The 24,760-nt window shown below is 35.6% G+C and overlaps 1 protein-coding gene across 1 annotated transcript in view; it reads left to right on the forward strand.

The window, feature by feature from the left end:
• LOC103210321 (protein eyes shut homolog) overlaps window positions 1–24,760 on the forward strand; it is a gene marked incomplete at its 3' end in the record, with an annotated part of 1,289,761 nt that overhangs the window by 289,676 nt on the left and 975,325 nt on the right. The window contains 1 exon segment of the mRNA XM_007956242.1: window positions 13,736–13,996. Coding sequence (XP_007954433.1) covers window positions 13,736–13,996 — 261 coding nt within the window.

Below are 24,760 nucleotides of genomic sequence, written 5' to 3' on the forward strand. Positions count from 1 at the left end.
TCCCTAATAAACCTTGTAATCTGTGAGTTCTGTGTGGCCACTGCAGTGAATTATCGAACCCAGGAGAGAGGTGGTGGGTGCTCTGGGAGGAACGGTTGGAGAAAGGACTGGAGGGAGGCAACATGTCTGGCCTGGCAGTAATAGGCCTTGGATTACTGCTGGTAACCCTGTCTTCCCTTTGTGGGATTAGAGGAGGTCAGAACATGTGGCCTCCTTGCCGTTTTAGCAAAAGGTCATCAAAGAAAAAATAAGTGTAAACTTAGGGCCCATAATACATGGCATAAATACTCTATCAAACATAGCTAAAATAGCACAAACAAAAAAAGACAAACTAGACAACTATGTTTGAAATTAAACATTTATATACATCAAAAGACTTTGTCAAAAGAATAAAAAGAGAACCTACAGACTGGGAGGAAATTTTTGCCAGCAATATATTGGAATTCTCCAAAATTTTACAGAAGTTCAACACCTCAACAACAATAGCAAAAGCAATCCAATAAAAATACGGGCAAAAGACATGAACAGATATGTCACCAAAGAAGATATTCAAGTGGCCAACAACCACATGAATAAATGCTTGTGATAATTAGGATTGCAAATTAAGACAACAATGGGATATCATCTCACCCCAGCATTATTAGCAAAATTAAAACAAAAAACAAACAGCAAATGGTGGTGATAGTGCGGAGAGACTGGGACACTCATATGTAGCTGGTAAAATCTCAAAAACTCACTGCTGTTGAGTCGGATTCAACTCATAACAACCTCTGCTTTGGTGTCCGAAATGGTATCACAATGGAAGTAGTTTGCCCAACCTTCCTTCCGAGGAGTGGCTGGGGGGTTTGGACCACCAGCCTTCTACTTAGCTGTCAAATGCCTTAGGCACTATGCTACCAGAGCTCCTATCCACAGCTGCTGGGATCGTAAAATGGTATAACTGTGGAAAGTGGTATAGTGCTCCTTTAAGAAGTTGGAAATAGATATACCATATGATCTGGCAACTCCACTACTAGCTATATATTTAGAGAAAGAGCAGTGATATGAATAGATACATGCACACCCATGTACATCGCAGCATTATTTACAATAGCAAAAAGATGGAAACAATATAAGTGCCTGTGATGGTTAAGTTTATATGTCAATTTGGCTGAGCTTGGTTGAGTGGCTGGGCAAATGGTGGTAGTTATTCCCCATGGTGAGATTGGTAATTCAATGGTGGAATCTATTGGAGTAGCTGAGTAGCTGCCTTGGGTATGTGGTCTGCTTCCCTTATATATATATAAGAAACAGCTTTAGGAATGGTCTCTGGCTTATACCATGCCTGAACCCTACATGTAGCTGTGTCTTTGTTCAGCAGCCTGCCATGCTCTGCCAACCTTGGGACTGTCAGTGGACTTGAATTAATGGTCTGCTGTGTTGTTTGCTAACACCAGGACTGTGCCTTTTTACTTGTCAACCTTGGACTTGTCAGTATTAGCAGCCAGCAGCTGTCTGAGTGAAGAAAAGGCTCTAGTTTTAGTGGGCCAGAAGCCGGAGACAGAGCTGAAGCCCAAGGTTAAGGGACTTTCACCCTGGCACTTTGAACTTGGACTTAAAGCCTCCAAATTGTGAGAGAATGAACTCCTGTTTGTTAAAGCCATCCCATTTGTGGTATATTCTTGTCAGAGCAGCACTAGGCAACCAAAACAGTGCCCATCAATGGATGAATGGATAAACAAACTATGGAAACATAGTTAAAGAAATCTAGTAAAGTAAAGCCTCGGAAGGAAGGTTGGGCATTCTTACTTCCGTAGTGATACTGCCTCGGAAACCCAAGGAGGGGTCACTATGAGTCGGGGCCAGCTCGATGGCAAACAACAACAACAACAAGTAAAGCATAGTTAAGGTAGTTAAACAAACAAACGTTGTTAAAGAATAACAATGAATCAGCAAAACACCTCAGAAACATGAACCTGGAGAATATTATACTGAATGAAATTAGTCAGTCACAAGAGGACAGTTATTATATGAGACCATTACTATGAAAAGATAAGTAAACATTTATGCAGAGAAAGTATTGTTCTTTGAGCATTACCAGGGGTGGAAGAGGAAGGGAAGGATAATCACCAACTAGAGGTGAGACATGTTTTAACTTGTCTGAAAGGAAAGGCAATTTACAATGTGGGGGAGGTCAGCACAATGATCAAATCAGTGGAAGAGATAGGGATGAGCAAAAAACTTAATGGCAATAAAGGTGAATACTATTACACACACAATATTGTAATAATAATAATTCAGGAGTGGTTGTATAGACAAACACTCAAGCTGAACAGAGGTGGAAAGGTGAATGGGACTATACCCATGAATATGTATATAGGTTTGGTAGAGGTAGAGGTTATCTCTACCACATGTGCTGCAAATATATCTGTAAATGTAGCAGACCATACAGGGGGCAAAGTTACAAAAGCATCGTAGTAATAACCAAACACCTGGAGGGAATGAGTCACTTGGTACGGAGGCTCATGACCATAGTCTTGGAGGACTCTAAAGTAAATTGGACTCAAAGATAAATAATCAGGATGATATGCACCCATTAATACAATTAAGCATATGAGATCAAGAGGACAGCATTTGGCAAGGACAGAGCTAGGAGAGTGGGATGGGATGCAAAGGAAGAAGGAAGGGAATAAGTGGAGTATGAAGGAAGTGGAAAGGATGCTGTTAAGTGTGGAGATTACAGTATATGTCACAAAACAGAAGATGTATGGATTGCTGAATGGGAAACCAATTTGCTCTGTAAACTTCCACCCCCTCCCCCAAAAAGAAACTAAATATGCCAGGATACCTTAATTTCACAATCAGGTACAAAATTACCAGAGGTGAGGGGATCTCAGAGAAATAAAAACAAGAGACAAAGCATAAAAAAAACTTTTTTTAAATGCTAAAATTTAAGAGAAATATCCCCAAATGAGACAAAAGAGAAAGGCATAAAAGTATATTTTCATATCAATAACATCTGAAAAGTTTTACTTCTCAAGAAATATATCACTTTGTTAGTAATATATTTGAAGTAATATTCTTCACCTAAAATAGGAAGTAAACCAAGAAATAAGAGCTTTGGGAAAGTGATGATCCAAACTATAAGATAGGACATAAAAATCAACATGTTGAGGATGAACAGTGGTAGTTAAAGTTGAGTGTCAACTTGGCTGGGCTGTGGTTCTGAGTAGCTTGGCAGCTGGATGTAGTTATTCCTCATGGTCAGGTTGTAATCAGCCCCATGGTGGAATCTTCTGAGAGATGTTAATCAGTGGAAAGGGAGCTGCCTTTGATATGTGGCCTGCTTCTAGTATATAAGAAGTTTGGGGCCCGGTTTCTAGGTTTTTGGATTCTGGATCCTGACTGAGTCTTCAATTCAGTGGCCTGCCATGTTGTCTGATGATCTTGGGATTGATTGTTCCTGGACTTGAATCAATGGTATGCCATGTTGCTTTTTGATTTGGAATGTACCATTCTACTTGCCAACCTTGGGTTCATCAGCCTCAGCAGCCATTAGCTACATGAGTTACAAGAGGTCTTCAGCTCCAGTAGGCCTGGAATAAAAAGCCGAGCTGAAGCCAGGTCGAGGGCTTCACACAGCCCCTAGATCCAGCACTCTGAATTTGGACTTCTAGCCTCCTAAACTGTAAGAGAACAAATTTCTATTTGTTAAAGCCATCCACTTGTATTTCTGTTATGGCAGCACTAGAGAACTAAGACAAAGTGACATCCCAAAGACACATGCAAGAAGCCTGTGAATCTAACTGTCCAGGAGAGATATCTCTAAAGGAAATAAATGGGGCTGAGAGATTATATGATGTATTTTGCATTTCAAGGGACATGTATGGGTAATAATGGGTAGCCTACCAATTCCATGGTCATCGAGTTGATTCCTACTTAGTGATACTATAGGACAGAGTAGAACTTCCCTATTGGGTTTCCAAGGATGTAAATCTTTAGGGAAGCAGATTGCCTCATCTTTCTCCTGTGGAGTGGCTGGCAGGTTCAAACTGCCAAATTTTGGTTAGGAGGACAAAACTTTAACCACAGCACCACCAGTGCTCCCTAATTATGTAAGTACACAGAATAATGACAGGATACCTGGCTGCACAGTGTTATCTGATTAAGGGTTATGCTGCTAACTGAAAGGTCAGCACTTTGATCTCACCAGCCGCTCCATGGGAGAAAGCTGTGGCAGTCTGCATTCATAAAGATGACAACGTTGGAAACTCTATGCAGCATTTCTACTCTGTCCTGTAGCAGGGTGGCTGTGAGTCAGAATCCACTCAAAGGCAAGTTTTTTTTTTTTTTTTTTCTGGTACATGGAAAATAAGCAAAACAAATGATGAGGTGATTTTAACCACAGGGAAAACAAAACATCATTCAGGAGAAATAAATATGTACTATTTGTTTCAGCTATAAATGATATTGATAGTCATAATCATGTAAAATAAGTATATATTTAACAAAAAATTTACCTAATTATTTGGGGACAATGGAAGGAGTGCTTGGTGTGCACGTGTATTTGAATGGAAAGTAGTGTAAGAAATTTAAAATTGATTTTCCATAGGAAAATAAATGGATAATGTCTAGTTATAGAAAAACAAGTGTAAAGCATATTACTTGAAAATATTGAGATAAACATAATAAACAGTTAAATGTTTTAAACTATTTCCACGTAGGTAGCAATTTGAGATGGAAATGGTGAATCAAGAGAATGCTGTGTTGTTACAAGAAAAATTATTATAATTTTATGAAAATATAAATTAAAAATAAATAAGTAAAAATTAAAACATAGAATGAGTTTATAGACACATTGCTTAGCATCTGCAAAAAATTTGGTCATCTGCAATTGTATCAGAAGCCAGACCTTTAGGCTAAGATCCTCACAATGAGCTTACAATCAGAGACCTTACAAGTTAGCGGATTGCTGTTTTTGTCTGTTTGGTTGGATTTGTTGATTAATGTTTGGGAGTGGATAGGATGAAAGTGGATATTACAAAGAAAAAGAAAGGATCAATTTTTTTATGTTATTTTCTACTACTTAAACAAATAAGTGTTAAAAAGATGAACAATATTATTAGAAACATTACAAAAAACAGGCAGTTTATAAGAAAGAAAGAGGTAAATGGCCAGTAATCATATGAAAAGATATTTAAGATTATTTGTTAATGAAGTGAAAATCATAGCAAAATTACAGCTTTCTCCCCCTCCAAACACCTTGTTATTGTTATGTGCCGTCAAGTCAGACCTGACTCATAGTGACCCCTCCTTTGGTTTCCAAGGCAGTATCACTATGGAAGTACATTGCTCAACCTTCCTTTCGAGGAGTGAGTTTGAACTGCTAGCCTTAGACACTATGCTACCAGAGCTCCTCCAAACACCTTAGTGAAGCATAAAACATTTTGTGATACCCAGAGCTCTCTAGGGCTATCCAGAGTTTGGGAATTTCAGCTTCTCAAAACCAGTGATGAAACTTCCTAGAGAAGTGTGATAAACCTATGAAATGGAAAAAAAAAAACATTTATTTGATTAAGAATGCACCATAATAAATCACTTGTATATAGTTTTTCTAGCCATAGTTTTGCAACTCTTACAAAATGATTAGCTGGGTCACAGTCTTACAAGGAATTCCTCAATTTACTAAGCGTATAGTGACTATAGGATTGAACCCCTTCTGGTCCAGCTACAAGATTGGTTGGTTTTGGCATCCTTCTATGCTTATAAAATGATTAATTCCACAGAGGTGGGTGGGAAATCTAACTAACAGCAAGAAGAATTTGGAGCAGATTAAATCCTTTGGACCTGGGGTCTCTGTACTGAGAACAAACAACGGAGAGCTTAAACACTGAAGAGGGAGAGGTAATGGGGCTGGTCAGTCCACTAGAGAGAAATGGGCTACAGTGGACTTTCTCTCAGAGAAAGAGAGTTGGGCACCTCTGTGATGGAGGTTGGCCTGCTATCAGGAGTTGTAGCACTTGGCTATGCAGGGCAGAAGCCTGAGTGTGCTCTGTGTGATGCCCTTCCTCTACCCCCACACATACAGTATGGCCATGCAGGAGCCATACAGATCTCGGGCAGCATGGGCCAAGGTGGAGTGGTGGCAAGAGAATCATGTGGAACTGGTAAGGTGTAGGCACCATTGAGAGTCACTATGAATATTTCAGCAGCAGAGGCTCAGGTGATCCTAAGAAAGGTGTAAACAACTCACTGCTCTTGAGTAAATTCAACACTCAGTGACCCCACCTATGGTTTCTGAGGTGGTCTCTTTATGCCTGCAAGGCAAGGACCAAAGAGGTCAGCAACAGGGTAGAAGTTGTAGGAGCCATTCAGGACCCAAGGCAGTGTGCTGGAAGAGGAGACAGTGGTATTATGAATACAGCATCTAACCTGAACCTCAGCATGCCTGCCCTGTGACTTGTTGTTGTTAGGTGCCATTGAGCTGGCTGTGAGTCATAGAGACCTTATATACAACAGAGCGAAACAATGCCTGTTCCTATGCTGTCCTCACAATCCTTGCTATGCTTGAGCCCATGGTTGTGGCCACATCTCATGGCTCAGCAACATTAAGTATGTATATAGGTAATTTGGTGAAGGGTATGTGCTTCTCTTTTGAAAATCTGTTATTTTTACTGTTTGGTTTGTACAAATAATAATTGCTTTCACTTTGCCAACTGTGTGTAAGTGTCTCCCGTATCTGGTTCTATCACAGATGAACATAGCACCCACAGAATGGTTGATGTTAGTGGGTGTATATGATTCTTTCCTACCAGTCTTATGACTGCCTGAAAGTTTGAGGCACAGCCTCTGTGCGTATCTAATGCAGATAGACAGACTCTTACAAAGGACAACTCTGCAAGGGCTTTATCTTATGAATGATCTTTATAGAGTCCACCAACATGTTTTTACAAAGACTTCTGTTGATGTATAATTATTATTGCAGTAAATAAAAAAAAAAGAAACTCAGGAAAACTTCTTTGTCTTCAGAATATTGTAGTAAATTCATACAATGAACTGTTTGCAACTTTTAAAATCATTAGATAATAATTTGAATTGAACTTCAAGATATAACATTAAATGAAAAGGGCTACTTTAAGGACATCATAAGTGGCCATTATTTAATTTATTTTAAAAATTTAAAAATATGAAATACAAATAAATTGATGGAAATGTAGGTAAGTATGTTGATACAGATATGTTAATGCTAAACAGTACAGGAATATATATATATATATATATATATACTCATTGAATATTTTCAAAATTTTACTATGTTGTGTGTGGCAGTTAAGTTTTTGTGTCAGCTTGGCTGGGCCTGGTTGAGTGGCTGGACAGCTAGATGTAGTATTCCCCATGATGAGACTCTTAATCAGCTCTGTGGTGAAATCTACTGTGAGCTGCTGAGTAGCTGCCTTTGGGTATGTGGTCAGCTTCCTTATATAAGGAGAAGCCTTGGGAAATGGTCTCTAGCTTATGGCACATTTGAGCGCTGCATGTAGCCATGTCGTTGTTTAGCAGCCTGCCATGCTTTGCTGACCTTGGGCCTTTCAGTGGACTTGAATTAATGGCCTGCCATGTGGTTTGGTGACATGAGAAATGTGCCATTTTATTTGTTGACCTTGGGCTTGTTAGCATCAGCAGCCAATGGCTGCCTGAGTGAAGAAAAGCCTCTAGCTTCAGTGGGCTGGGGGCAAGAGGCAGAGCTGAAGCCCAAGGTTGAGGGGCTTTCACTCAGCCCCTAGAGCCTGGCACTTTGAACTTGGACTTAAAACCTCCAAATTGTAAGAATAAACTCCTGTTTGTTAAGGCCATCCCATTTGTAGTATATTCTTGTCAGAGTGGCACTAGTTAACCAGAATATTACGTCAAAAAAAAAAAATTGAATAATTCAAAAATTTGGAACTTGTAGACAGTTTCTCTGATTGCATTTCATCAAATTTTGAAAGCGAGATTATACAAGGAAAAAAAAACAAATCAACTCTTGGGAGCTCTGGTGGTGTAGTGCCTAAGGCATTTGACTGCTAACTAGAAGGCCACTGGTGCAAACTCACCAGCCACTCCTCTGTAGGAAGGTTGGGCAATCTACTTCCATAGTGATACTGCCTCGGAAACCCAAGGAGGGGTCACTATGAGTCGGATCCGACTCCACAGCCGTGGGTGCATTTTGTTTTGAAGACATTAAAATTCAATAAACCAAAATTTGTTCTAACTAATTCTTGGTTTAAGAAAAAATCAAGATACATGCAGTGAATTACCATTTATAAGCTTGCATCTCCATTTTGAGCCTATTACCTGATACTGATTTGTATGTTCAACTGACTAGTGGACCTCTGGATTTGTTTGTATGTTTCTAAAATTTGTTAAGACCAAATGTATACACCTAGTTTCCATTCACAATTCTCTCCCACCAAATCTTTATTGTGTTACAGTCCTAAAACAGCTTCAAATGAAGGAGCCATTCTAAAGTCATTTATTTCCTCCCCCACCCTCATGCTCCTCACATTTAATGGTAAATATTATAGATTTTATTTCCAAACTATATCTTGAAATGACTATTCCACTCCATCTGCAAGGTTCCAAGTTTCTTACTATCATCATTTATTTATATATTTCTGGATAGTAGTTCCTATCATCTATCCTTCTCTATTTTGTCTCAGGCCACTGCAACAAAACTAAGGTTCCTAACTAAAATAAAATCAAGTCACATTTTCACTTGTGATAACTGACTCAAATTAATACAGGAATCTTACTGAGAATTGTTCTTAAGATTCAGACATGAAATTTAAATTTTCTCATTATGTTATATGTTACAGACTTAAGGACAAGCACCATGAACAGATAACTGACACAATTTACCACACAAATTGCAAAGAAAATTGTCTCTTTACCAAGTAAAACTTGATCATATGGAGATAAACATACACACAAGCTTAACACTCTGATTCAATTCTACTCCCAAACTGAACCCAAATTTTATACCAGAGTGTTTTATCAACTGCTCTTAAGTTCCAGAAACTCATTATTTCCTGTCTAAAATTACCATTCTTTGTTATTATAAAATTCATTTTGAGAAATGTTAACTTTCAATTATTCTTTTAATTTTGAATACAATGGAGTACTGATAAGCTGGGATAATAGTTTATGGAGCTATTAACACCATTATATCAGAGAAGGAGAAATATAAATAGGATGTTTTCCTGTATAGTAATATTATCTGAAAAGATATAAACTGTCTCATAATCTTATTTAAACAGGTAAATATACTCCATTTGTTTCACAAGTCTTTCAACATTAAGACCAATTCAAGAAACACATCCTAACATCTCAAAAGCAGAGACAATTTAAACATGGATTCTATTTAACTAATTCATTACAACAAACGGTTATAGCTCCCTTGAAGAAAATTAAGAGTTGTCCTGTACAAGAAGTGCTGAGAAAGCATCAGTACAAATGGATGCTGTCTTTCTGAGGTTGTCTGGTATATAGTTAAAGACTATATGCAAAGATTGATATAAACATAAATGATAAGTGACATTTCACTAAAGTTACATTACAAATTTCAGAAGATGTCTTTTGCTATGCATTTGTTTTCAAACTTTTGCTGACACAAGGTACTCAGAGCAATGAAGATACCCATATTACTAAAAATGACTTTGATATTTATTTTTTAAAGGTAAGCACAATCGTACTCTTATCCATAGATATATATATATACACATATATATACATTTCCTAGTGTGTGTATACATATATGTTATCTATCTCTATATATGAGACTCATATACATACTTCTTATTGAAGTTTAATTCGCCATTGTCTTATTATGTCATTTGATTTTGACATTCATGTTTCTATACATACTGAAAAGTAGTTACACAACACTAGCTAGTAATTTCTATCACTATTCCTATGTAACTGACACTGTAGAATACTATTCACACTATTCTGTGCCTTTCCTTTTTTCACTTAAATACTTTTCAATAGTAGCACATATGGTATTTCTTTATCTTTGCATAGTTTGTCATCTCTATCACAAATACCCTAGTGACACAGTGGTTAAGTGTTCAGGTGCTAACTGAAAAGCTGGAGACTGGAACCCATCAGACACTCCAGAGGAGAAATATGTCTCAATCTACTTCAATAAAGGTTACAAGCTTTGAAATCTCATAGAGCAGTCCTACTTTCCTCTGTAGGGTCCCTATGAATTTATTACATTTAGAAATACATATGCATTTTGATCCAGCATATGAAGCCTATTGTTGTTATGTGCCCTCAAGTCAGATCCTACTCATAGTGACCCCTCCTTGGGTTTCTGAGGCAGTATCACTACGGAAGTAGATTGCCCAACCTTCCTTCCAAGGAGTGGCTGGTGGGTTTGAAGGGCTAGCCTTCTGGTTAGCAGTTAGGAGCCTTAGGCAGTATGCTACCAGAGCTCCCATATGAAGCTTAGGAATTTATTTTGGTATAAAGAGTTGGAATGGAGACATGTGTTTAATTTTTGCAGGTGATGCTATCCCTACCAATACTATATTTCTACAACAAATGCCATTATGACTAAAACTGGTATGGTTGAGGCATACAACTGCAGATTTAATCTGATATTATTTCTAGGAGACCATATAAATTACCATTATAACAAGAACCTTTAGGAAAGTGGAAGAACAATATTAATTAGTAATACAGAACAATATATTTCAAAAAGAACTGGGATGGGAAAAACTGTATGCCATGTGACAGTTGCGAAAGTTTTACCTAGTATTTTGTTTTGTTTCAGTTTTTGTTTGGGGGGTGTATTGAAAGAAAATAACTGGTAGCATAGTGGCTAAGACACTTGACTGCTAACCAGAAGGCTGGCGGTTCAAACCCACCAGCCACTCCTCGGAAGGAAGATGGGGCAATCTACTTCCGTAGTGATACTGCCTTGGAAACCCAAGGAGGGGTCGCTATGAGTTGGTCCGACTCGATGGCACACAACAACAATAACAACAACATAGCTTTATTTCAGGTAATTCTTTTACAAAGGGTTTGATAAGAGAGGTCAGTTAAGAAATTATTTTCCGGTGATGAATACACTTAATCCTCTTCTGTGAAGGAATATATTTTACTGAAAAGTATTCAGGTGAGGAAATCAGGGCACAGTGAAATTTATTTACCAATATCTTAGAAGAGAAGAATATGAATAAAAGTCTCTCTCCTTTTAAGGGCAATTATTTGTTGACATCAAAGCATGGACTGTATTGCCTGGCATTAACAATCTCAGTGACCCATGACAAATTGTATAAAATGAATATTTTTCAAAATTACAGATTCAAGATTTGAACTAATTGAACTTTAACATCCTTGCTGCCTCTAACCTCCTGCTATCCTACATGATTATAGGTGTAATAACTTAGGTTCAATAGGTTAATTTTCACTAATAATAATAAGTAAAATGATATGGCATTGCTCTCAACTCTTTCACATGTTTTCATGATTGTTCTTAAGGATCCTTTGAAGGCTTGGCAAAGGATATTTGAAAATCACATATGCTTCCTCTGGATTTAACAATAATGCTATGATTTAGATCTTTTATCACACTGTATGTTTCCTTTCTCAATTCATGTGTATATGCAATATTTAAAGAAATGCATGTGGGTATATTATATAATGTTTAATTATATTAAAATAACATCTCATAAACAAGTATGCATGTGTGTGTGTATGAAATGAATAAAAAAACAGGTTAAAAAACCATGAATTTCTAACTCAAAAAAAAGTGGTGGTGTTTTTTTTCTTTCTTGGTAGATAGCCAACAACCTGATTTGTAATATTGAATGTGCAAATGTTTCAAATACAAGTATTCTAAATACATGAAATACAGACTGTTTCTTAATTATCTTGCAATAGAGCAAAGTATATAAAAATTGGTAGAAATATATATTTTACAAATTAAAATTACTCTAGGAATTAATTTTATATTTAATCAGTCTCATTATGATTGGCAAATTGACATCTGTATTTTAAAAAATTAAAAGTCATTGTTGAGTTCCATTCATGTAGTCAAGAATATAGATATCTAAAGTTTTAAAATATAGCTTTATATTTTCTCTACATTATGCTGTTGTATGCTGTCAAGTATATTTCGATTAAAAAAAAATAAAAAACACTACTGCGGAGTTGCTGTCAACTCATAGTGATCCTATAGGACAGTGTAGAATTGCACCATAGGGTTTTCAAGGCTGTAATCTTTATGAAAGCAGACTGCCACATCTTTTTCCCATGGAATAGCTGGTGGATTTGAACTGCCAAACTTTCAGTTAGCAGCCCAGTGCTTAACCATAGTGACCCGTTGGGTGACAGAACCCATAGGGGTTTCTTTACAAGAGCAGTTCATCAGGTCATTTCTTCCACAGAGCCTGGTGGGTTCAAAACATCAACCTTTCGGTTAGCAACTGAGTCCTTAACCATTGTACAAGGCTTGTTAAATTTTCTCTGTAGATTAGGGTTTTCTTTAAAAATTCTGAAGATTATTTGGCATCACCATTCCACTATATCTTAGAATAATAATTATATTGTTGGGCAAGTTGGTTTAGACTAATCTAATATATATAGAATATGTCAAGATAGTCTCACCATTCCATAAAAGACTAATTTTTTCTCCTAAGAATTCTCAGAAGGTCTTCAACTGCAGAGATTATTACACTTACTACTCATCATCTCTGCCCTCCCCCCATTGATTCTGAGCAGTTTTTCAGTAATTAATTTATGTATTCAATAATCTTATATTGAAGGCTTTTGGGGCATTCTCTCCAAATGCTAGACACTACATTAGGTGATGTGGATTCAAAGGTAATAAAACAGATTTTCCTGACTACAGAGCACTTAACATTCTAGGCTTCTGAAGGACACAGATACTCAAGCACTTGTAATAAAATCAGCAATGATTTTATTAGAGGAAGGTACCTCTCTTAATGTAATCCCATAGGCTTATTAAACCATAGTATATCCTCATTTAGGACAATGTATGTTACAAAGAAAAAAAAAATATATATATATATATATATATGTATTTAATACATAATATAAATCATTATTTATTGAAAACCTGTTTTCTTAGGCATGGAATTAGATTTCAAATTTTACTGCTTATTTCCACAAAAATCTTGAGATGGTCTATATTTATATATACACATATTTTGCCATTTAACCTCAGCAGAGTAAAGAATACTACTGTAGGTACCATAGTATTTAAGTGTCAGAACCTAGCTTGACATTTGTATGTAGGTTTATTTGTCAACAAAGTTCTTTTCATACAGGGCTTGGAACCAGTTAATTCCTCTTCAACCCCCTATTGAGAATTTGCTTTTCCACCACAGGTTTACAGTCAATCAGAATCTACATTTAATAAGATTCCCAGGTGATTGTTATTGATATATAGTAGTATATAGTTTATGGATCTATAAGAATTGTCTCGGGGTATCGTTAAAATGTAGATTGTGATTAAGTATATCTGGAATGGAAATGCAAATTCTCAGCAGGAGGTAAACAGGAATAAAGAACTTCTAAACCCTGACTTCATCCACCATTCTGCTTAACAGGCAAAATTAATAGTCTATAAGACCATTATTTAAATAACTCCACAATCTTTATTAAACATTCTTTTCTCTATTGTCAAATATTTGACTTAAACACTATGGCTAATTGTTTTTTTTTTTTTTTCTTTTGCATGTTTCAGACCCAGTTATATTCTCAGTTTTGTCAGGAGATTCTGTATTCTCAAAGTTAAATACTACTCAGAAAACCAGAGTTTATTGGTTCATGGCCTCTGCCTGATCCATTTGCACAACTGCAACTGTACCTATCTGCAAAGCTGTGAAGGAAACATCTGTGAACCAGACACTGAAGATTATAAAGCAGTGCCCTGCAAAGATGGAGCAACCAGGATATATTTAAGTGGCTATTTCTTCAGCAAATGTATCCCAGGATTTATAGGCAAGTATTGCCTGAGAAATCAAAAGCTCTAGAGAATAATGTTGTTAATATATTTATACGACATATCTCAAATGTGTCTAATGATTGGTATTGCAGCTCACTTTCTCATTAGGAAAAGTAAAATACCTTCACTTGGGATAATATGATTGCTTTAGGCAATTACCTTGCTGACTACACAGCTTTGTTCATGCAAATGAGGCTAACAAGGCCAGGCTGAGCTATTGAGAATATTATGGTAGGTATCAAAGGGCTGAAAGGAAACACAAGCAGCCATAACCTTGCAATAATTTTGCCTAAACAACTTCAGTCTTGAACTTAAACCTTCTCTTTGGCTGTATAAACACAGTGAGTGCCAATTTTTTCTTACTTTAAGAATAGAACTTGGTTTTCAGTATTTTCTAGATCAGTTGGTGTTCTATCATAAATAAGACTAAAAAATAAAATAAAATTGCAAACATGTAAGACAAGATTCATAGTGGCTATGAAGTAATAAGGAAGACTTTTATCAGGACTTAAACATTCACATTTACATCACTTGAAGTTTTGTGCTGATTTCAGTTAAAAATAATTTCAAAACTTATTTATTTATTATATGTTCCTTAAAAAGCTGTTTGGAAGCCGCACAGGAAGAAAATAATATTGTCAGTTTTAAAGCTCACCTAACTTTGAGTAAAAGAAAAATTTGTGTCTAATTAGATATCCCATTTCATCAAGCAGATCCAATTCTGAAAGTTGTATTTCCATCTTAAAAGGACAAAAAAAATAAAAAACCTCCTATTTGATACTTAAAGTAATGCCCTGAAAGTTGTGAAAGCAATTTCTAAATTAAGTTCCAAATATGGAAAGGATAATACCATTGGAATAAATTTAGGGTCATCTAGATTTGGTCTTTAAAAGTGAAAATATATTGGATAGCACAAATTCTGGTAAGCTAGCTAAAAAAGTTTTTCCCATTACATTACATTTCCTATTTCAAACACGTATTAAGTAAAAATCAAATATCATAAATTTTACTAGTATGATGATGAATTTTATGCACAATTTGTAATGAAGATATTTATCTAATACATATGTATACACACACATACTTTTTATTACAATATAGGATATCCACTAAAAATCAGGGAAATATGATGTTAAGCAGCAATTATGCATAAAATTGAATATACAAAGAATGAAATTTAACTTCTTATTAATACCAAAGAAAACATCACTTGATATTTTAGTGCATATAGGGATAAATGCATAGGCACAAATACACAAATCATCAGAAAACAGTCATTTTATATATCCAGAATGTATAATGGTTATACGTTATACATTAAATGATCATTCTAAAACCAAAACCAAACTCGCTGCTATTGAGTCAGTTCCAACTCATAGCAACCCCTCCTTGGGTTTCTGAGGCAGTATCTCTACAGAAATAGATTGTCCAGTCTTCAAACATATTATACATACACTGTGTGTATACTTGTGCTATGTATTTACATACTACCATATATATTTAGTGTACAATTTATATGACACCCTATCCTTTGCTGTAAAAAAAAAAAAAACACTACAAGTAAGTGACTTTGCAGAACATAGATTTATTCTCTCACAGTTCTAGAGGTTAAAAGTTCATATTGGCCTTGTAGATTTTATCATTGCCAGTAGCTCTGAGCATTTATCATGCCTTTCTCCTTCCATCTGGTTTCTTATCTGTGAACAGTGTGTTTCCAACAGAAATCTGTAAACACTTTTTAAAGTGTTACCTTCCCTTTCTTATCAGGGTAGCTGCCTTTTTCGTGAGCCCTCTTACGTTTTTCAGGAATTTTAGCCTTCTAATTTCCATCTCTATACTTCTGTCCTTGTTCTTATTCAGTCCTGTTGTAATGATTCTGACTCATAGTGACCTTATGTACAGCAGAATGAAACACTGTCCGCCCTGTGCCATACTTAAACTATCACTCTTTGAACCTATTGTTTCAGCCACCAAGTTAATCCATGTCATTGAGAATCTTCTGCTTTCTTACTGACTCACTACTGTTTTAAACATGATTCCTTCTCCCAAAACTGGTCAATCCTCATAACATTCCCAAAGTATGGAGACAAAGTCTTGCCATCTTCGCTTTTAAGGAGCATTCTGGTTACACTTCCTCCAAGACAGATTTTTCATTCTTGTGGAAATCCATGGTATATTGAATATTCTTCACTGACACCATGATTCAAGGGCATCAATTATTCTTTGGTCTTCCTTATTCATTGGTCACCTTTCATGTACATATGAGGTGACTGAAAATACCATGACTTGGGTCAGGTGAATCTTAGTCCTCAAAGTGACATTTTTGTTGTTTAACACTTTAAAGAAATCTTTTGCAATAGATTTGCCCAATGCATCAGTTGATTTCTTGACGGCTGCTTCCATGGACAATGATTATAGATCCAAGTATAATGAAATCCTTGATAACTTCAGTCTTTTCAATCCTGTCTTAATTTTATTCTCTCCAAAACAATGTTCAAGTCTATAAAGACAGTAAATGCAAATAAGCAAAGAGAAACACACCTGGGTGCATTCCTACTTCTATGCCCAGAAAAGAAAAGTCTCTGCATAGCTCAGAGCAATCACTTGAACGAACACATTGTCAGACTATGTGATCCACTTAAGAGCTAGGCAACTTCACACTGAATGTGCAAATTTGATATCATTACTTGGAATTTACTTTCAGATGCCTCCTTCAACATTCCTGTCTCTCTATTTTGAATAGAGGCTAAATGAATGCAGCCTTCATAATTATGAATTATGTTGGGGCTTCACAGATACTTTTACAGAAAATAAATTTACAGCGTGGCCTATTTTATGTTCTGATCACTTAAAACACACCACACGTACATAAAATTTAATTTTATGTCTTACATGATTGATTTCATTTCATATATAATATTGTCTTAATAGTTTGTACCTAAGAGTACAAAGGAGCTGTCATATAAGACTGGTACCTATGGCAATGATTTTCTCCAGGTTTCACTGTGACAGTGTTGTTCTTCCTCTAAAACCATGTTTGTTTGTTTGTTTATTTTAAATCAGTCACTAAGGTACTACCTTAAATCCACTATCCCTTTCCTTGCATCCTCTATCCATTCATGTTCAGGTTTTCATGGAACTTCATATATGTCCTTTTTCTTCATAGAAGTTCCATCAGCCTTTTGTGTCTATCTAGGCTTATAAGACATATTGAAGGATCAGGTCAAGGTCAGTGTCATCACTCTTTACCATGTACAGCCATTTCAGCTCTTAAACTGCTAAGCTAGTTTAGATCCCTGATCAAGGGAGGAGTGGTATCCCACTACTTCAGTGTTATATTCCGTGAATCCAGTCCATCATGAAAATGGTCCTAGTCTCTCAGAAGCAAAACTCTTTTACTAGATCTCAAAAAATGCCAGCAGAGAGCTCATCTGTCCCTTAGTTTATTGGCCCACTCTGTAACACAGAACAACCCATCTCTTACTTCTTAGAGCTTAGAATTTATTGAAAGTTGTTCTAGCCAAATAGAAAATAAATCTAATAGAAACATATTGGAGAGGTAATATTAAAGAATCACTGTGAGAGAGGCAACAGCTATTCTTTATTTTGGGAAGTTCTTATCTGTCTTTTGTGGGTTTAGAAATTTAAACCTCTTCCAAAAAAAAAACAAAAAACAAAAATTAAGTAGAGACCATGTGACTTTTAAAATTGCAAATATATTGCAGTCTCATGGAAACTAGGATGTGTTTTCATGGTTGAATGGTGGCTCTTTAGCTATAGTACAAAGCCTTTTCTTTCAGATTGAAATTTAATTTTAAATTTCAGTTTCCCCAAACCAAACTCATTAAAATTCAAAACTATACTAAACATTGTTTCCATAATTATGAAATAATTTACTAAGTGTTACATTTCAGGATGAAAAAGGTTATGTGCAGGAATTTAATTAGTGATCTTGCCACACAAAAAATTCATCATTGGGTCTAATTGTATGCACATCTGGGATTTTATCCAAAAGAAGTAGATTTCTAAAGGTCAAGAGTTTATTTTAAAGTGTTATGAAATAACCACCTTGTATTAAGTGAGATGAGCTGCTTTTCATCAGAAGTAGTACAAATTAGTTTCCCAAGAAAAACAAACCAATATATTATTTTACACACAAGATATTTACATTGATACATTTATCATTTATGTACATTGAGTATTTCAAGGCAAATGACAATAACAATATAAGTGTGAACATGGCCTACTCTTTGCCAGTGCTAAAGGATACCTGTTTCCTAGTCCTGTTTCAGCTAGAGACAATGATCTCCATAAAGCACCTTTCTCCTTTTTCAATTTTCCCATTATATAGGTTGACATTCTATTTCCCTTTTGTCTACTTGCCCCACATTACTATTAGAAGAAATATTGAAAGGATCTTGAGCTTCCCAGGAGATATTGTATATTAATATAAGGTGGTAATATTACCAGAACATAAGATTCCTTTTGCTGCTCCAGGCTTTATTTAATTTCATTTCCTTGCTCTTACCCATTGAAGTTAAAAACCAACAATAAATCAACCAGCAAACTAGCAAACCTACCCAAACAAATACACTAACACGAAACTGCCAATCTCTGTTATCTACCTTTTACTTAAATCAAATATCAAGTAGCCCAAGACCATAAATACTTTGAAAATTTGGGGCTCAAGTTTAATGTGAAATTGCACAAGAAAAATAAGTAGTATTGTATTGATGACTTTTTTTGGTATTTTTTCTTTCTTGTTCGTTGAAAACATTGTAAAGAGAAAGCATTAAATAGGATATTTTGTTTGTTTTTATTTACATGTATCTTAAGAACATGGATCATATAATTTTAGCAATATTAAATACATGTGTTTCATTTTGAAGACGTGTATTTCTATGGGTAACTATATCTTGATTTTAAACTTAAAACATGTATAACTCCTTTTTGATTCAATTAAGAATAATCTATATCTTAGATTGCAGAAAAAAGATGACTAAGACACTCATGCGTAGTTGATAATTTTGCCTTTGAGAGCAGAGTATGTAACATAGACCTCGAGACTTGAAGAGAGACTGAGATAAAAAGAGTCCTAAAAGGCTGTATGAAATGAAAGGTACCCACAAATAAGAAGCAACGCATGAGAGAAGACATATCTATATATTATGTAGATTAATGAGGAAATATTAAAGAGGAAGGAGCTCTGATGGCGTAGCGCCTAAGGCATTTGACTGACAACCAGAAGGCTGGAGGTTCAAACCCACTTGCCGCCACTCCTTGGGAGGAAGATTGTGCAATCTACTTCTGTAGTGCTACAGCCTCAGAAACCCAAGGAGGGGTTGCTATGAGGTGGAGCCGCCTCAACAGCAGTGAGTTTGTGTTTTTGTGGTGTGTAAGTTTTGAAGTTGTCAATATGAATGTAAGATGTATATATATTTTTATATTTTAGCAAATTAGCAATAACTAAATGACATTAAGCAATAATAGATATTAAAATAAACAGGCATAAAAATGACATTTTTCCAATCAGAATTAAGTCACTGGCTGGCAGAATCTAATGTGTTATTCAGTGGTTGGTGAGAATAATTGAAGCAGGTCAACATTTCTCTTTCACCACTTTGATATGCTAGGAATTTCCTATGTATTTATATTTGGAGAATTTTCTTATCTATTAATAATTTTTCTATGGGTATGCATTATGCCATTTATTATATTTTTGCTATTTTTGTAGTTTTATAATGTCTCTGAATATTTTATTTTACTGTTGCATTATATAAACAAGTTTCCAACAGCCACTGAAGGAAATTACCTCTCCAAAATGATGATTATTATTTTTTTTTAATGAATATAAGATAACATGGCTTTTCTTGCTGTCAGGGCACTTCTTAAAAGAGATTTCTAATCTGCACAAGCTTCAAAACTGCTGAGTAAATCTAAAAAGTATTATAAAGGAGCAGCCAAAAATGTCACATAGGAAAAGATGTAATTTTTGTATTTCTCAGAAAATGATGTGACTTCTTTATCATTGTTGTTTTGGCTGTAACTTAAATGTAATCCTGATGTGGTCTCTTAGACAAGTGAATAGTTTTTAATTTGAAATCTAGAGAAAACAGAAGAAAATGGACAAACTATTCACAGGAAAAATAGCCTCAAAATATATTTCAGAGTTAACTCACAAAATGTATTAGGAAATAACACAATCTTTCAATCCAGTGCTCCAAACATCCATTTGTTGTTTAAAAATTTAATGTGTATCTTGTATTTTCAGAAAAGATACCTGAGGTTCTAATTTTTTTTAATTACCATTTTTTTAACATTTATATAGGAATGTAGCAGCTTGAAAAAAGTTTTTGAGACATTTTTCTTTCAGTGGTGACATTTTTTGAAACTTCTTCTTTTAATGATATGATAATGTTAATGAGACCTTTAAACAGACACACACACAAAAGGATTGACAATAATAATCTATATCATGTCAGAGGAAATGATAGACAGCACACCACTTATTCCTGGTTTTCAGATCTAAAACATAGCCTGAATATCACCTACAATGAGTATGGTGGCGTTGTTAGTTGCCATTGATTTGATTCTGTGGCCCCATGTTTGCAGTATAGAACTAGCTTCATAGGGTTGACTAGGCACATGTTTAAAAAAGAGAAGTGAGGAAATTTAGCCTGCTTCTAAGATAATATTTCACTGTGTTTTTATTTAAGAGTGGAAAAATGTTTAGTATGGGGACACTACAAAACCAAAAAACTAAACTCCATGTCATTGAGTTGAATCTGACTCCTATAGTGACCATCATTGGGTTTCCAAGGCTGTAAATCTTTATAGAAGCAGACTGCTTCATCTTTCTTCCGCAGAGTGGTTGGTGGGTTCAAACCATAACCTTTTGATTAGCAGCCAAATTCCTTAAGCACTACACCACCAGAGCTCCTTGAATACTACACAAGGAAATATGAATTAATCAAACATGTTACCATAAGCTAAATGAAAGAAATTAAGCTTATTACTATATAAAATTATCAGACTTTTTTTTAAATGTACCCTAACAAACTTTACCCATCTATCCATCTACCTGCCTATCTAGCTGATCTACAATCTATTTATGCATCTATACATGTATTCACTGAGCTAACCCAAACTAAGGTATCGAACATACAAGAACATGGGAATAAATTATACATTTAGAACTATTTGGTAATGTTTTAGCTTTTATATGTATGCAGCAAGAAATGAATCAATAATTGAGTTACATCAGCAAAAAAGCTAACTGGATATATCTAAGCCCAGCTATTTTCAAAGCAGCGTGAATGTGTTCTCATTACACATCATTTATTATAATAATTGTAATGGATATTAACTTATCAATTTTAATAATTAAAATTTTAGTTTTCAAAATGTTATATACTTAAACATCTATTTAAGAGATAGCTACTGACTTTATCAAGTGCAAGAAAAATAAAGTAGCTTTGTAAGTTGTAAGTGAAGACATTTAAATGCATTATTGAAAACAAAGGGGCAGAAGCCTGGATTACCACGGAAGCTATTATTAACAAAATGAAAAGCATAGTATATGGATAACTTTCTGTTTGATGGTATAGATTCTCCATTACCTGAAAGGCTTGATCCTTCATAAAGTTTTTGCTACAGCAAAAAATACCCCACAATGTGAATCTGACATGAACACAGGGGCCAAACAGAGCCCACAACTACACAGGAAATGTATTATGTTTATTTTTCTGATGGGAATATTCATGACTATGTGTGGTGTAATAAATTATTTAGTGTGGCTTTTCTACCCATAAGTCTTTTTAAACTCCAAGGTGAGATTTTCTATGAGCAACTGAGGAGCTCCTGATTGCTGAAGTTGTCCACCTGGAGTATTTCTGCTGGGAGTGGAACAAAACAATGTTCTGGGAGGTGCCCATTCTCTCTCAGGTGCTTAGAGTTTTGATGCTATTATTGGCTAGTTTGACCACTCTGCTGGGCTCAAAAGGAGGTCTCCTAGAGACAGAACTCTCTCTCTGACTGCTGGTTGAGGAAGACGCACCCCTGAAAGAGACACGGGGTCCTGAGACATGCATTGCTGGGAAAGAGACGCAAGAGACACGCATCGCTGAGTGAGACACTGAGGGACATGCACTGCTGGGAAAGAGACTGTGAGAGACTGTTGGCTGAGGGACAGTGGGCTGGGAGAGAGACTGAGCATTCTTCCCGAACTTGAATTGTAGTCTGGTGCTTCCCTAATAAACCTCATAATCTGTGAGCTCTGTGTGGCCACTGCAGCGAACTGTCAAACCCAAGAGAGAGGTGGTGGGTGCTTTGGGAGGAACGGTTGGTGAAAGGGCTGGAGGGAGGCAGCATGTCTGGCCTTGCAGTAATAGGCCTTGGTTTGCTGGTAATCCTGCCTTCCCCTTGTAGGGTTAGAGGAGGTCAGAACATGTGGCCTCCTTGCCGTTTTTGCACTATGTCTGTCCACTTTTCTCAGAATATCAGTATGTTAATTTGGTCCAAAATGTGTAAGAATTCACCCGATCAGAGTAAGGTCTGGTAAGCAGATTTGAATAGTGGCCAAGGAAATAACAAGAAGATAAAAATATAATTAATCTATGATATTTGTAAACAAGTATTAAAATTTACAAGAATTCTACCAATACTGATTAGTTTATTTAATATAAAAAGTCAGTATGAGGAACATAAAATATTCTGCAATTTGAACAAAGGTAGAATATCTAGTAATAATAAAGCAGAAAAGTATATTTTTGTATAATATCCAGCAGAGGCTACGAACCTAATTTGTTGCCACAATTATTTTCTTTTAAAAAAGGCATGTACATTATTTTAAAAGTTACAAGAAATAAGAGAAAAATAAAAATAAAGGGATATCTGATTGAAATAGGAAATTAATTTAGTTAAATATTAATAGAGTAGAAGAAATGAAATCTTCACAAAAGGCAATAAAACATGGATTTAATAATACAGAATCTCATATCTATATGTGAATAATACATTTAGAAAATGTTTATTAAACCTATAGAGTATAAAAAAAAAAGAAATGTAATTAACAAATAAGACAGACCATGAGCTCCAAACATATTGAAAATAGTATTAAATTTTAAAAAAATGCTAAAGAATAATAATCTAAGTTAAAATATAATAAATTTCTAAACTGTATGAGAAATGAAATTACAAATTGAAATTGTAAGATCAACATTGATATATGCAGTTGAATACCCTCAGGTTAAAATATCTTTAAAAATAAAAGTAAAGATTAAAGAATAAGCCTTTTTCTCTTTAAAATCTAATGTCAAAAATATCCAGTAGAACAATATCTGTAGAGTGCGAAAGAAAAAAAAAAATTAATTAAAATGATGAGACATTTTATTTTACACATATAACGACGAGGGAAATAATAGTATACATTTACAAATATATTAGGTAAAGTTTCCTTCATCTTTTTGAGAACTTTCACCCTCCACTGAGAAATCATATTTACCAGTGCCAGTATAAACCAGTTAGAGACCTTTCCCAAAGTTTTTGGAAAAAAAAAAAAAAAAAAAGAGAGAGAGTAAAATCATATCTCTTTGGGCAGTTGAAAATGTAATCATTAACAGTACTGAATATTTTGACATACATTTTACAAGTAAGATAACAGACTATGTCCAGTAATATATACATTCACCAGAATGAAATAGAGATGTACATGGGAGATACAGACAACAAAGATGAACCCTTTTGCACATATAATACTGCATTGTCAGTGTGGCAGACATTGATCTATGGGTGGATAAATCGGTGGATGCGTTCAATGATCAAGTATGTGTAGGCAGGGAGGACTGTGTCCATGACCATATAAAGGGTAGGCAGACAATGTTTCTACAAGCGTATTTGTATGTTCTGTAAGAATGGCAAGGTATATAGTAGAGCTGACAAGGGACAAGGTTGTGGTGACTTCTTGGCCACAACCAGCTATCCAGAGGGAGTGAGTAGTTGGACAAGTGGTCTTGGAACCATGGTCACAAGGGGACATCAATCTCAACTGGCATAACTTACTACACAAAAACATTGTTCCATCCTACTTTGGTGAGTAGTGACTGGGATCTTAAAAGCTTCCAATCAGCCATCTAGATGCAACAATGTGTCTCTCCTTGTCAATAGCAAAGAAGAATGAAGAAAACCAAAGATGCATGGAAACAGATAATCCAAGGGACTGGTAGACCATGAGATCCTCAGGCTATATGAGCATTATACCAGAAGAACTAGATGGTGCCTGGCTACCACTGTCAACCACTCAGAGAGGGATCTATGTAGGAGATCCTGGATAGAGTGGTATAACAATGTGGAAAAAACTGAAAATTATTGAAAAAAAAACTAGTTTTGCTGGTCTGAAACAGCCTAGTGAAACTCTTGAGACTATGGCTTCTAGTGTCCCTTCAGGCCTGGAATTGAACTCACTCCTGTGGCTTCCAGCCAAATAAAATACTAGCATATGGGCTGAACATGTATATCAGGTAGATACACTCCTTGTAGAGATCAATCATGGGAGAACAGAAGGGCAATATATGCACAGGGAGATTGGGGGTGGGGAGCAAGAGTGCATAGGAGGGAGGGACACAAGGAAGAGGGTGACTATGGGGAGGAAGTGGAAAGAGTTGTTACATTGTGGGAAATTACAATGTCATGAAACAAAATGTATATGGACTGCTTCATGGAAAATGAATTTGCTCTGTAAAATTTCACCCAAATCACAATCAATCA

The sequence above is a fragment of the Orycteropus afer genome, unplaced genomic scaffold (assembly GCF_000298275.1).
Source record: "Orycteropus afer afer isolate SDZICR_OR568_19922 unplaced genomic scaffold, OryAfe1.0 scaffold00588, whole genome shotgun sequence".
Lineage (NCBI taxonomy): Eukaryota > Metazoa > Chordata > Mammalia > Tubulidentata > Orycteropodidae > Orycteropus > Orycteropus afer.